The 15,664-nt window shown below is 44.2% G+C and overlaps 1 protein-coding gene across 1 annotated transcript; it reads left to right on the top strand.

Moving 5' to 3' along the window:
• Positions 1–11,159: 11,159 nt before the first annotated feature.
• LOC308304779 (CCN family member 3-like) lies at positions 11,160–14,751 on the top strand (the record flags this gene model as incomplete). The annotated part of the gene is made up of 4 exons (XM_080749409.1): positions 11,160–11,385; positions 12,886–13,140; positions 13,641–13,870; positions 14,449–14,751. The coding sequence occupies exons 1-4, from the start codon at positions 11,220–11,222 to the stop codon at positions 14,749–14,751; spliced, it is 954 nt and encodes a 317-aa protein (XP_080605535.1). The 5' UTR covers positions 11,160–11,219.
• Between the last annotated feature and the right edge of the window lie 913 nt (positions 14,752–15,664).

The following is a 15,664-nucleotide window of genomic DNA, read 5'->3' as shown; positions in this document are numbered from 1 at the left end:
CGGCCTCTTGAGATGGAGAGCTTGGCAGCCTTGTTGAGCAGAATGCAGAAAGCATTATAAGCTCCATTTACATTGGAGGATGGGTTGGGTAGGCTTGGTGTAAATTTCCTGGTGATCGAGTTCCAAAAACCTTTGCCAGTTAGCCTTCCTGAAATTCCATCTTCTTCTGTTGAGACTGGAGATGGCAAGCTTGATGTCACTCGAAATGATGATAGGGGAGTGACCAGATCTAGGGAACTTCTGTAGCACCATTCTGTTGCAGCGTCTGCTGATGTTGTTGGAGACAAAGGACAGGTCGGGGCACGTCCAGGTGCCGTGTCTACCAGAGTAAAAGGTTCTGGGGTCCTTGTTGTCAAAAAGCAGGTGAAGGTTGTTACTTTCAGCCCAGTCGCTAGCAACAGAGCCATTTCTGTCAGTGTTCGAGTACCCCCATTTGATGTTTCTACAGTTAAAATCTCTGCAGACAAATGAGTTCACAGGGATGTTGGGGAGGAAGGATATGTCCAACTCTGCAGGTGGTGCACCATTCAATAGCAGAGTTGGCTGGAGATTGCTGGAGGGCTCTCGCATTTATTCCTTGCTTGGTGTAGCAGGCAATGCCATTTAAGCCATTGACGATACATAGACAGACAATAAAAATGACCAGTTTTGCCTTCAGCAAATAGGGAAATCGGGAAATCGGGATATAAGATTAATGGAGATCACATAGTGAGTAACATAGAGTAGAAGTAATAAAAGTAAAAAATGCAATGCAATATTACTTAGCCATTGGACATTACCTCAGATCATTATAATTCATCACTGTTGATTGTGATTAATTTGCTTAATAATGGTCCTCTATATCAGTGGTCCTTATAACCTTTTCAGGCCGCAACCCCCAAAATAATCATATTTTAACTGGGGACCCCCACCCTGACGAGAACTAAGAGTTGAGGCATTACATTTTGTATAACAGTTCTATTGACATTTTGTATTACAGTTCTATTGTGAAAATTTTGAAAATAGCAGATCTACATGCTCACAACGCCTCACAACGCGAGGCGTTGTGAGCATGTAGATCTGCTATTTTGACAATTTCTGCCTCTAATCTTTTGACAATTTGTCCAATGTTTAATTTGTCATTTTTTGAGGTATTAAAAAGTCCTTAAATTGTCACTTTAGAAATGTGCATATACTGTACACTTAATCTTTATGTTGGTTGGTTTACTGTTGAGTGAGAAAACAATGTTAACATTAATTAAGCTAATCATCTGGGGAACCCTCCAAAATAATTTGGGGGCCCACAGGTTGAAAACCACTGCTCTATATCACATAATTTAAATTAATCCAAGTCCAACTGAGACCTAATGAGGGGATGCAACATACTGCAGCTGCCAAGTCTCCTTATTTGGGCTTGTTTTTCTGTAAAGTCACTGGTAAATAGAGGTAGTTTGTGGGTTGCGGTCGCTGGGGCTTGTTTCTAAAGTGCAGTTGCTTATTTGGGCTTGCTTCCTTGTTGTTTAAAACAGTAGGCTACTTCTCAAACATTTTCATGTCAAGCATCCCCAAAGGAATGGCCATCTGAAACTATTTTATACCAGCCAGGGACCCCCAATCCCATGCAAGATTTGTGTTGTTAAAATGTTTCAAATGTATTCCATTATTGCGACACGTTTGACCCCCTGTGTGTGTGCTCATGCGGCCTAGTCCCTTCTTTTGGCCTTGTTTTCATAGACCTGACTTGTTTCTCTGGCAAAATCTGGCAAAACTGACAGCCAGTCTGGGCCTGGCAACATCAGGGATCTCTGTATCTCCATATACTGTATAGTCGATCTGTTGTTGCGACCGTAGGTCGCATTTACTATCAAACCCTGCACAAACTGTGAGTGAGTCCGTCAGTCCGTCCGTCAGTCTGTTTGTCACACCTCACACGTCACACTTTTTCCCTGCTTATATCTCCGCAACCGTTGCCCCGATCCATGCCAAATTTTGCACACACGTTCCTTGGCTGCCAAACTACAACCTCCAAGGACCCCCGGAGCTCCAGGGACCCCCAGGTCCCTGGGGGACCCCAGATGTAAAAAATGACCAAATGCGCAAACATGACCAAATGACCACCCCAACGGCTGCTCACGGGGAATTCCCGGGGACCACCGACTCCTGGTGCTCCAGAACGGATGCAAAAGTGGTGGCGCCCCCAGTGGAGGACCCCCTACACTGCAGCTCACATAAAATGCCGTAACTCCGGCTAGGAGCGACCGGGACAGCCGGGGCCGGTACCTATTCGTCCGCCTTGCCGGCGCGGAGACCCCACCCCTCATTTCTCACATGGCCCTCTTCTAGCGCCACCATGAGGCCGATTCTTGCAAAACACATTTTTGGACACTGCTCCTACAATTTTCGCCCTAAAATCACGCAAATCGGTACACAGTATGTCTACACTCATCCCATCAACATGAATCTGTCCCATATAGCGCCACCTCCAGGCCGATTTTTAAAAACACATTTTTGGACACTGCTCCTACAGATTTTGCCCTAAAATCACGAAAATCACTACACAGTATGTCTACACTCATGTCATCAACATGGATCAGGAAGATTTTGGCAAAACACATTTTTGCCCTATTTGTGGAGATAAGTGACCTACGGTCGCTTATCTCCCGATTAGGGAGCCTTACTGGTATGTTAGTGGTATACCTCACTGGGAACAACGTACCATGGATACTTAAAACAAGTACAACAGGTATTACATAAACGAGCATGGGCGACGTGTGCATTCCCGACTTTTTTCAAGTTTTTTCATGGATGTCTCGTCTGGATCACTATAGTCCATGGGCCATACGAGATGTCGCTCTCGGAAAGGTGTCAAAGGTTACTTAGCATTTTTTGAGAAGATCTGTATCTGTATATTATATTTTGCTATGATAACCCTTCCTGAGTCACAGCTAAATTGGTGACCCATTAACTTAGCTATACAGGGAAAAAAATGCAAAAACATAATCTGCTTTAAGTAGCATATGAAGGGTCAAACTAGGGTTTTTTCATGATTCTGAATCCATTGCAAGCATGTGCATTTCTTTTCCTGTATAGTAAAGTTAATGGGACACGAACTTTAGCAGCTGATAACACCAATTTAGCTGTGACTCAGGAAGGGTTATCATACCAAAATATAATCTACAGATATAGAGCTTCTCAAAAATGCTAAGTAACTTTGCCACCTTTCCGAGAGCGACATCTCGTATGGCCCATGGACTCCTAGGGTACATGCTAGCCTCATTCCCAGCCTCTTCTCATCTCAGAGGAGTAGAAAGGTCTGTAAAAGTGTAAATGACCCAATGCAGAGCTTGTACTGTATGTACTTCCCCTGGAAACAGTCTGTTGTGACCAATCGTCACTTCCATTAAAGGCACTCGCAGTAGCAGGTCTCCCCCAGTGTGGGTTGATGTGGTTAAACAATGCTGTTTTTAATGTTAGTGTTGGCCGTCATGGGGGGTCCATGGGTGGTCCGTTGCCACCCAGTAGCCTATATAAACCTCCTCTGATCCCTTCTTTCCTCAATGCTCACTCTAGTCTGTAGCGAAAGCACACTTTTTTCACCAAAATATTTTTTTGTTTCTATGTTATGTCACAAGGTCACACAGTTTGCACATTGATCTTGTCCTTTACTCTTTGTTGTTTGTCACGCAAATTGTTATTATCCTTGTGACCTCTACGTTTAAACCTGAGGCTTTTAATCGTTTTTGATAAACACATACGTGCACGTATATAAGGAGGACATGTGACATACTGTAGCTCTGTTTACACAATGCTGCCCCTCCAACTGTAGCCTATAAGTTCCCCCTTTTTAAATATTTCCACACTTGCTATGGCAATGTAAATGTATGTTTTCTCATGCCAATAAAGCTCCTTTGAATTGAATTGAACTTTGTTTCATGTCCTTGTAATGTACCTTGAGGTCTGTCCTGTAAATTGTTATTGTGCTCTGCAGCTTGACGTGAGACTTGTAAACTGTTATTGTCCCGTGTTTCCGCTTTCTTGCACCTTGAGCACAAGCAGTTCCTGTAAGGCCCTGATACAGGCAATAAAGTGCTTCTGGGATGACTGCATTGACCACTTGGCAAGAGAGCAGCACACCTACAGCAGAGGCCAACACACACACACACACACACACACACACACACACACACACACACACACACACACACACACACACACACACACACACACACACACACACACACACACACACACACACACCTCCACCCACACAGACAGGCAGACTGGTAGTCAGATGTGTTTACTGTATTTTGTGGCATTATTTATAGGTGTCAAACAATGGTATTCTGGGCCACTGTGGGAAGAAATGCAAGACAGAGAGACAACCTGACAGAAAGACTGAAAGACACAAAAGCTTATTGCGACCGTCAGGGAGCAGTTTACTATGAAAACCTCCACCGGCCGTCCGTCCGTCCGTCACACGTCACACCTTTGCCCTGCTCATATCTCCGCATCAGTATGACATCACACCACATGTGTACACAAACCTTTGTGTACGTTGCTGTGGCAACAGTCTGTTGTTGCTGGTCTGTTAGTGTACGTTAGCAACCACCTTAGCAACCATGGTTTTACCCTAGCAACCAACTGTTTACCCTAGCAACCAACTGTTTACCATAGCAACCAGATACGCAGAGCAGGGATCTCCATATATGGGCATAAACAGGTGACATCACACTGATGTCAGATACTCAGAGCAGGGATTTCTCCATAATACTGTATATGGGCATAAAAGAGATTCTGTTAGGGATCTCCATATATGGGCATAAAAGGGATTCTGTTAGGGATCTCCATATATGGGCATACAAGGGATTCTGTTAGGGATCTCCATATATGGGCATAAAAGGGATTCTGTTAGGGATCTCCATATATGGGCATAAAAGGGATTCTGTTAGGGATCTCCATATATGGGCATAAAAGGGATTCTGTTAGGGATCTCCATATATGGGCATAAAAGGGATTCTGTTAGGGATCTCCATATATCGGCATAAAAGGGATTCTGTTAGCTGTTAGTGATCTCCATATATGGGCATAAAAGGGATGCTGTTAGGGATCTCCATATATGGGCATAAAAGGGATTCTGTTAGGGATCTCCATATATGGGCATGAAAGGGATTCTGTTAGGGATCTCCATATATGGGCATAAAAGGGATTGTATCCCAGATGATGCCCTGTTAGGAGATCCACACTAACAGAATCCATATATGGTCCTACCGACAGCTGCTATAAGCCAACCCTGGTGATAAGGTCTGAGTCGAAGAAATGCTTCTTTCCTGGCAAGAATTGCCCCTTTATACTGTAGGGCTCGTTTGTGTATTGTATGACATCACGCCACATCATCGGCTGAGGACTGTGTGATGTCATCATATCTCCATATATGGAGACATAAGTTGCTCATGCCCAAATATGGGCTGGTGAGGTCAGACTTAGTGTGATGCGTAGGTTATCTCCATATATGGAGATTCAACTTCAATGAGTAACCATGGCAAACTGTCAACTGCCCGTATGTCTTGATAATTGGTAAAACAAACTTTTGGCCTATTTGTGGAGATAAGCGACCAACGGTCGCTTATCTCCCGATTAGGGAGTCTTACTGGTATGTATATGACAGGTAGGGCTCTATTATGATCCAGGTCTTATGCCCTATTTTGAAAAACATTTTTAAATACTTCAAATCCTGATCTACATCTGCACGTTGTGAGCTTGCAGATCAGCTATTTGAAATATTTTAAAAAAATATGTCTATATAGTAAAAAAAGGCAAAGAAGTTAAGGCATAAGGCATAAGACCTGGATCATAATAGAGCCCTAGTCACATACAAGCAGCCAGGCAAATTGAGAGATAGACAGACAGACAGACAGACAGACAGACAGACAGACAGACAGACAGACAGACAGACAGACAGACAGACAGACAGACAGGTGGAAGGATGGACAGACAGACAGACAGACAGACAGACAGACAGACAGACAGACAGACAGACAGACAGACAGGTCATAAAGGCCTGTCCATACTCTCTCCGAAACCAAACTTTTTGTCGGAAAGGTCCGGTTCAACTACAAAATGACGTCACTCACAACTTCTGAAAAGCATTACCCCAAATTAGAGTTCGGAAAGCTGCACATCGGAAAGTCGGAACTCTCCGATGATCCTTTCTTTCTCTGTCTCCAACCTCCTTGTCCTCCTTATATGCCTCTCTCCCCCGGCCACTGGACGTTTGGAGAATGTATTTTAATGTTTTTGTAACCCACATTTAAAAGGAGACCAAGATCTTGCCAGTATATCATCAAGATCAAATATAAAGCAAATATATTATTGCTGAAACTCATCATTTAGCAAACTTAACACCCCTTACTGTACTTAAATACATACAGTGATTCATTTGATACACTTTAAAATATGTATTCTATGTTATTTGGAAATGTGCTCCCAGAGAACCATACAGGACTGTTCTACATTAAAACAAACTCAGTCACCACCTGAATACATTTAATTAAAAAAAGAAGAAAAAAAGAAAGAAAATTCCAAAAGGTAAATGTCTTACTCTGCAAGTTTCTGACTGTTACTTCATAGTGGGAAAGAGACAGACTTTGCTGGACTAGCACTAGACAGACCTAGACATAGCCAGTAAACATGGCCAAGCTATGAAGTCTTGACATTTTTTAACTTCCACTGACAAACTATTTGAGCAGCACTTAATCAAGTCTTTGGCAGAGTCACCTGCTGCCACTTGCTGGAATTACAGTTTTTCTTTCTATCTCTTGCCTTACCTAACCCTTGTAGGAGGGACAGAACTGAGAATAAACAGAGTCAATATAGCAGACCAAGCATTTGTTGAAGTGAGGTATTTTATTGTGGTCAGGAGAATGGACAATTGAAGCCGGGTTGGAGTGTGGGAAAGGACATTTTTAAGTAAAACTGAGGCATGAACAGTGAACAATACAATCATCATTTGAACTATTATTGTATGATAGTATTGGCAGTGCCCAGCAGTGGTCTGCCAGTGCAGAGAGAGTAGTGCACAGTGCGTGTAATTTTACAGGGCCGGACTTACCATTGGGCTAGGGTGGGCACGCGCCCGGGGGCCTCAGGGGAGGAGGGCCTAAAAAAAAAAAAAAAAAAAAAAAAAATCAAAAAAAAAACATTTTTTTTTTTTTTTTTTTACCCCAAAAAATGTAGTAGGCATGATTGCAATCGCGAAATTCCATGTTTAACCCCCATACCAACCCCATCTTTCAAACATGGCAGCCATGTTTGTTTACATTTCAAGAAAACATAATGGCTGCTAGCCATAGGCGATTCTAGCCTCTTCCAGCAGGGGGTGCACGACCTCTATTACCTCATGCACGCGCGCGCTTCGCGCGCACGCGAAAATAATTGCGGATATTAGCGGTTTTGTAATGTTGTTTTAGCGGATTTCTGCAGTTAATTTTGTACCCAAATGTAACACAATATAAACAAAAAAAAGTGTAAAACAGGTGCTTCTTTTTCTAGACACCATATGTCTATCTATAGGATTTATTTACTTATTTTGCAGACAGAGGCAGCACAGCCAGGACATATAAAGCCAAACATCAAGTTAATCATCATTCATCAAGCAATCAAGCAGTCATTTACATTGGTGGTGTGGCACAACCACACCACCAAAGATCCATAACCAGCAGCTACCAATATTTACAAGCAAGTGAAGCAAGCATGCGCGCTCGCTTGCGCGCGCACACACACACACACACACACACACACACACACACACGGAGGAGAAGAAAACAGGCTGGCTAACTCCACAGTGAACAGATAGTTAAATAAAGCCATGTCTTACCTTAAGAAAATGACAAGAAAATATCCAATGTTATATTGAGGTGCCCAGAAGAAAGTGTTATTCCTTGGAGGCACAGAACACATCGTGTAATCCAGCCTCGTTGAGCAGCGCCGAAAACTTTAGTTCACGTATGGTAAATGTAAAAGCTATCCACATGTCCTATGGATGTCTGTAGTTAACCCCAGGTAGCATATTCCACTGTGAAACAACTGTTTAATTCTGTTATTTAGATAAATCTGCAGGTGTCATCATCTGCCGTTTGTTTTTCAGCTGTGCTGTCAGAGACGTTCAGACAGTCACTGTGATTGGTTGAGAAACCAGTAGTCCTATTACCTCCCGCCCCCCATTTGCTGTGATTGGTTTAGAAGTCATGCTATGGGTGCTTCAAAGGGTCAAAAAAGGCGAATTTGAGATGTTCTTCTTCTTAATGTTTATTATGATCAAAAAAATCAAAATGGCCGCCTGGCGGCCAGGGGGTGCACGTGCACCCTAGGACACCCCTTAAAATCGCCTATGCTGCTAGCTCATGAATGCCTGAACGGATTTCCATTCGGATTTTTTTGTTAGAAAGCTGTGTGCACACACGTGGTGCATGAACTAGGCATGGGCGTGCATGATCCGTGTACTATGAATTACATGGAAGTATATGGAGAGGGAGGCGGTGTGGAACTTGGAAGCCATTTTGAAAAGACCCTGAATGAGTTAATTTAATGATGAAATTTTAAAGTATTGCAATCCAAATAAAGTGATATTTGTGTTTAGTTACAGTACATTTTGTTTTATCATTGAGAGCTTCTGCTCTGCTGGCCGCACTGCATGTAGCTGCTCTGAAAGCTTAGTGCAGTCTAAAGCCCGCCCACTCTATGTATCCGGTACTTTCCACACACATAGGCTACACACATGCACGCAAACTCCAATTCTGTATCCGCGTGTGTGTGCGTGTGTGTGTGTGTTTCGCTGCATGCTAAATAAATAGTAACAGCTATCTGCAGCTCCTTGTTAGACTGTTGTGTGGGGAATAAACACCTGAAATTGATATAAAAAGCACCCAAAAACGTGTAAAAAAAGCCCAAAAATTGCACTCGCCCTACGGGCGGGTGGACACACTTAATTCCTTGCAACACCCTAGATATTGGTCAAATTACGCCTCTGCACACAGTCACATTATGCACGGGCCGGTCCGGAGGTGAGGTCACGGTGTGGTCAGGTGGACCGGAGGTGGAATTTTTGCGCGCGCACGAGGGCCTCTTTATTTCCCCTTGCCCAGGGGCCTCATGTCATATAAATCCGGGCCTGCGTGTAAAGTCACCCAACGTGAATTTGAAAACATGACCAATGACACAAAACTCCCATATCTACTTGGAGAAATACAACAATGTGCGAACGCAGCAGCAAGATTTGTGAACTGTTCGAGAATGGACCCTAAGGACTACCATTGAGTGATCTCTAGTCCTACTGCTCATAACAGAGCTGCTACATTTTAAATCTGAGTTATTTTTAAATTTTTTATATACTACTTAAAATCGTTTTGTGGAAAAATGCAAAAGTTTGTGCTATTTGTTCCAAAAAGCTTTAAGGCAGGCCTTCGGATTATCCAATGGCCTCTCTACTCGCTACTAAGTTAAGTTACGGCCTCCTAAATGTACTGCAGTAACCACAACAAACAGGCGTTCACACAAGTGCAAATGTGTTGCAGATGGATCACAGACTGTCTAGTTGCAGTACGTGTCCCACACAAAGACATTTCCTAACATCATCGTTTCACTCATAAGTAACCCTGTCTAAGCCAGGTAAAACATTTTCAAAATCCTGTGACAATCAGAGAAACCCTGCACAAAACACAAAAACAACCTAGTGTTTGGGCCACGCATATAGGCCTAGAGATTAGCTAAAAGCCAGATGTGGATATACCCCAGGTTCTGTTGTCATTCAGGCTGCTGATGACCCAGACAGACTTTCCACCGTGTTGCTATTTAAGGAAACACTAACGATCCCACAGGGAACACCAGGGTTTTCCACTGCGACCTCCCAGGTGCAGGGGTCAACAGGTCACCGCAGAGTGTCCAGAGGTCTTGGGACCCTTAGCATTAATGGCATAGTATAAACACCCTAAACTGTCCCTTAGAACTAATGACATATAGTAAACACCTTAAACTGTCCCTTAGAACTAATGACACAGTAAACACCCTGAACTATCCTGGACGGAACAATGAGGGAAACCCCATCACAAATATCTCAATGGCACATGTGAAACAAGTGTGTACCGGTATGTGTCTGTGAATATATATATATATGTATACGGTATGAATTTAATACTATGTACTGTGTGTGTGTGCGTGCGTGCGTGCGTGCGTGCGTGCGTGCGTGCTTAGAATACATAGCAAGTGTCGCTGAGTAGGCATAGCAATTAATTTATCACATAAGGGGTGTAAAGCTTGCATGGGGTTTCCCTCTCGTTCTCCCTCAACTCAATGCAACTGGCAAGAATTGCGATACAATATAATAAAATGTCTCTCTCTCTCTCTCTCTCTCTCTCTCTCTCTCTCCCTCCCTCTCTCTCTGGCCGTCTCCCCTTCTTTCCCCCCGTGTCTACCCCCTCCCCCCCCTCCCCGCGCTCAGGATCTCACAGTAAATTGCAACTCTCGCCTTTCCTCCAGTCGTCTGCCAGAATTCCAGAACTCTGGGTGATCTCTCCAACATTCCATCCTGTTTGTCGTCATGGTGCCAGTGGAAAAGATCAGCTATAAAAGCATCTCTTCTCCCGGGTCTTCACACAGAACGCCAAAGGAATTACTAGCTTCTGACTGCAACGCCATCTCCAGAGACCAGGAACATTTCAACCTCAACTGAACAGAACTCACCTTGATAGAGTACAGTACCGTCAAGAGACAAGACAGGGCAGGACAGGACAGGACGAGAGAAGAGAAGACAAGACAAGACAAGACAAGACAAGACAAGACAAGACAAGACAAGACAAGACAAGACAAGACAAGACAAGAGTTCTTTCTAGCAGTTAGGTTTCTGTGATTTGGCTGAACCCAACAGACAAGATGAGGATTTTCAATCCGGCAGAGAAAGTCTTATTTTTTTCCTACATCTTAACACAGGTATGCTTGTTAAATAATACATTCTGAAGAATTCCAAGTCAGCTGACGAATGTAATTATTCTGTTAAAAAAATAAAATAATAATAATAAATGGATATATCATTTTATTCTCATCATAATCATGGTTTTAACTGAACATCCGTTCCATTATACTGCAACCCTGACATACTTTGACGTTACTTTCTCTGCCCCATGCAGATGTTTACCCTGGTCTGGTGCCAAGCGTGCCCTCTGAGGTGCCAGTGCCCTCGGGAACCCCCCATGTGCCCCCCCGGGGTGCCCCTCATCCTGGACGACTGCCCCTGCTGCCTGGTCTGTGCCCGGCAGAAAGGCGAGGTCTGCTCCGAGACCAACCCCTGTGACACACGCAAAGGCCTGCGGTGCGACTACGCAGCCGACGTACACAAGAGGACTGGAGTCTGTGTAGGTGAGTGAGCCGCAGGGGTCAACATGTCCAGGGACATGCAGAGAATGTTCGACAGGCAGGGGCTGACATTTCTAAAAAGGGCCTTTTGGTGAAAATATCGAAAATAGCAGACCTCCAAGCTCACAACGCGTCGCAACGATACGCGTTGTGAGCTTGGAGGTCGGCTATTTTCGGTACTTGATACCACACTGAACTAAGCATAATCAAGTCAATACTGGAGCTGTGGCATAACGGCATGGATTTCAACACAGAGAGGGCAATTATTTCACCATAAGATGCTGCATTCAAGTTCAGGAGAGTTTGGAAAAGGCAATTCTCTTGAATGCTGTCTTCGGGTATGGCATGGAAAGAGCCCATTTGCATTTCTTTCACCATAGTAAAAACTGCATTCATGGCTCTTTTTACAGACGGATAAAAGGGCAGGGGCCAAGCCCCCTTTGATGTCTATGTGTGCACGTGCCTGATCAACATGTCCGTACAAGAACAGATGTGTCTTTTTTACACACCATTATAATGTTGTTATATTCATCCTAAAACCCAATTACTGATTGTCAGTCTCCAGGTTTGCTTCAGAACATGTATGACACTGATTTACAATGACATTATGGGGCACATTAGAGTCTGTCTCTGGGACTCTGAAAGAGATGGAACCAAATGGACCTATTTGCATACACTCTTCCGAGTTACAGACGTGCAATGGTCATTTAGGCCTCGCTCTTTATGTGTTTGTCCACTATTTTTCTGTGTCTGTGGCTCCCTGGTGAGCATTTACGGTGGTCTGCAGCACCACGGTAACCGCTTATCTCGCTCATGACGTGCATGTCCTGCTGTGTAAACCTCTTAATGTTCAGTCTGGGTTTTTGCCTGCTGCTTTGTCTATGTGTTTGAAAGTCTGTTTTTTGCATGGCCATACAGTACAGTAGTTGAGTTCACAGGATGTTGCTAGTGACAGGGGGTCATCAATGAGTCTGTGGAGAAATGTGCATGTCTGTGGCAATGACTTGGTCTTGTCTATTACACTGTTTTACACACCATTATAATGTTGTTATTTTCATCATAACACCCAATAACACCCAATTAGGCTACAAGTCTCCATGTTTCCCATGTATGACACTGATTTACTAAGACACTATGGTACATTATGAGTCCACTATTAGTTACTAGTGGTTCTCAAACGTTTTATTTGCAAGGACTACCATAACTCTGAGAGTGTACAAATGGAGAGTTACCGGCCTCTTATGGTCATTCGGGGTTATGTGTTTCTAGTAATATTATTGTCTGCTCATTTTGTATATCTGTGGCAAAAAAAAAGCCAAGCCAACATGGCAATGATCATTGCCTAGTGATCTATCATTTTGACATCCCTGTGTAATGCCTCCGCATAGATACAGTACATAGAACCTATACTGTACCGTATATCATTAAGATTAGCCTGACAGTCAGCCTAAAATCAACAACAGTCAACCTATAAACTCACCAACGTTCTCTCTCATTACCCAGCTCACCAGGGGAACTCTTGCGTTCTGGACGGCTCCGTCTACCAGAGCGGCCAGACCTTCTTCCCCAGCTGCAAGTACCAGTGTGTGTGTCGGGACGGGCAGGTGGCCTGCGTGCCCCGCTGCAACCTGGACGTCATGCTGCCCGGCCCGGACTGCCCGCTGCCGCGGAAGGTCCAGGTGCCCGGGGAGTGCTGCGAGAAGTGGGTGTGTGACCCGCAGGCCGAGGCCAGCGCGCTGGGGGGCTTCGCCATGGCAGGTGAGGAGAGAGGAGACACAGACCAGTGGTTCTAAAAGTGAGGGAGTTCCAGGGGGTCCCCAGCTAAATGATAGTTAGGAACCAAATGCACCCTTGTGGATATGTAACTCGGAGAGTGTACAAATGGAACGGGTCCATTCGGTTCCATTTGTACACACTCAGAGTTAAATTAACATTGATTTTAGAATATAAACTGGGGTCTCATAGATAGAAATGCCATTAAATGGGGGTCCGTAGCCTAATGCATGTCAAACATGGGGTCCTTGAAATCAAAATGGTCGAGAATCACTGCTAGAGCAGTGAAAATCTTCTCTTATGGGGGTCCCTGGCATATCTTTTCAAATGGGGTTCCACGGGGCTAATAAGTGTCAATTTGGGGGTCCTTGACATGAAGAAGTTTGAGAACCAATCCTGTAGATGAGAAAAAATGATGCACGCATGCATACACATACAAGTTTACATGTACTGTACACTCTCCCTAACCGTGATTATTCCTCCAGCCTTCCGGCAAGAGGAGACGGTGGGCGTGGACGGCTGGGACCCCAGTCAGAACTGCATTGAACAGACCACAGAGTGGAGCGCCTGCTCTCGAACCTGCGGCACGGGCGTGTCCACCAGAGTGACCAACAAGAACCGCCGCTGTGACATGGTGAAACAGAGCCGGCTGTGTATGGTCCGGCCCTGTGACGACCAGCAGGACCACATGCAGCTGACGCCCATCGGCCCTAAGGTAGGCTGCACTTAGTGATCCACTAAATTCACGTTGATGATTTTACTGTGTTGGTTTTCATACTGTAGTTAGTACAGCACTGGCTGAACTTTGTTTTACCTAAACATTTTAATCAACGATGTGCTTGTGTCGTATCCAACGTGCATGGATTGGCTAAAAACAACCCTTAAGTTCACACCTCAACAACATTTACAAAAGCTGTAGTGTCACACCAGGGATATTTAACAAAGGAACAACTTACAAGTCTGTATCCATATCAAGTCTAATGTCTGACCTGTCAACTCCTGTAGTGTACCGGTAAGTGTTAATCGGCGTGCGCGTGACATCATTAAAATAGCGTACCCCAAACATAAACACGTATATTATATATCTCCATCCCGCCCTCCAGTCTTGTAAACTTTGATCTTTGGTTCCAAGAATATTCAACACAAGCTAGTGCAGCAAATGCAGCAAAATAGTCTTCATAAAAGACAACGCATGTATGTTCATCCCAATTCGGGACGATGTCAAGTGAACTTTATGTGTACATTACAGTACTTTTCATTAACATTCTGTCTCATCCGTCCTCCTCCCTCCAGAGAGGCAGTAAGACGTGTCAGAGGATGCTGAGGAGCACCAAGGCCGTCCACATCTCCCACAAGAACTGCACCAGCGTTCAGCTCTACAAGCCACGGTACTGTGGCTCCTGCACGGACGGCCGCTGCTGCACGCCGCACCGCACCAAGACCGTCCTGCTGGACTTCCAGTGTGGCGCGGTGGGCCGCAAGGCCAGCAAGAGGCCCGTCATGGTGGTCCAGAGCTGTGCCTGCCACAGCCACTGTCCCAGAGACAACGCCATCTGGCAGCCCTCCGACCTGGGCTACAGTGGCATGAGGTTATAGTAGTGTCACATTCTGTAGACTAGATCAGTGTTTCTCAAACTTTCAAATTTCGAGGTTTCCCCTTAACTCTGACAGCGTACAAATGGAACCAAATGGACCCCTTAGGGTCCATTTGGTTCCTTTTGTATGCTGTTAGAGTTACAGACTTGTATGGGTCAATATAGACCCCCATAAAGGAACCCAAAGAGTCCCTGGAATCCACTTTGAGAACCAATGGACTAGATTCAGGAACTAGTGTTGATTTCGTCGGCTGAAAGATGTTCGCCTTTTTTCTCACTCGCGAAAACGACATCAAAACTAAATGAAAACTAAGTTATGATGACTAGGACTGTGACAATTTGGTCAACGAATAAAAACTAGGCTGAAATGTTAGGGAGGGACTAGTGGGGAAGAGATCCTCTAGAACTAAGAGTCATTTTATGCTTGGTTGTGCTCGGGTGTTGCACTCTGAAAATAGCAGATAGCCCTATACAAGCTTATAGAGCTTGTAGATCTGCTATTTTCAGAGATCAAGTGTAAAATCAGCCATTACAACGTATCCATCAAGGCACTGCAAAAATACATTTTAGTCGACAAAATCAACTGTAGATTTAGTTGACTAAAACTAGACTAAAACAAAAAAAATTAGATGACTAAAATATGACTAAAACTACATTTATTCAAAAGATTATGACTAAAATTGCCGTCAAAATCAACACTGGTCACATTCCATATTCAGGAACACAGTAAATGGTTAATAATAATCTGGGTTGCGGCTGAAATGAGAGACATCATGCATTGAGAAAACCTGAGCGTTTGTAAATGCAGGAGGTGAATTAACCGAATACAACACGGAACCTGGCAATTATTATATCCGACAGCCTGTACACATGCTGGTCTATGCAGGCAGATCTGTGCTCTCCAGTGGTGCTGT

The sequence above is a fragment of the Nannobrachium achirus genome (assembly GCF_963921795.1).
Source record: "Nannobrachium achirus genome assembly, chromosome: 2".
Lineage (NCBI taxonomy): Eukaryota > Metazoa > Chordata > Actinopteri > Myctophiformes > Myctophidae > Nannobrachium > Nannobrachium achirus.
Note: the sequence above shows the minus strand (reverse complement) of the source record. Positions and strands in the feature narration are given on the sequence as shown.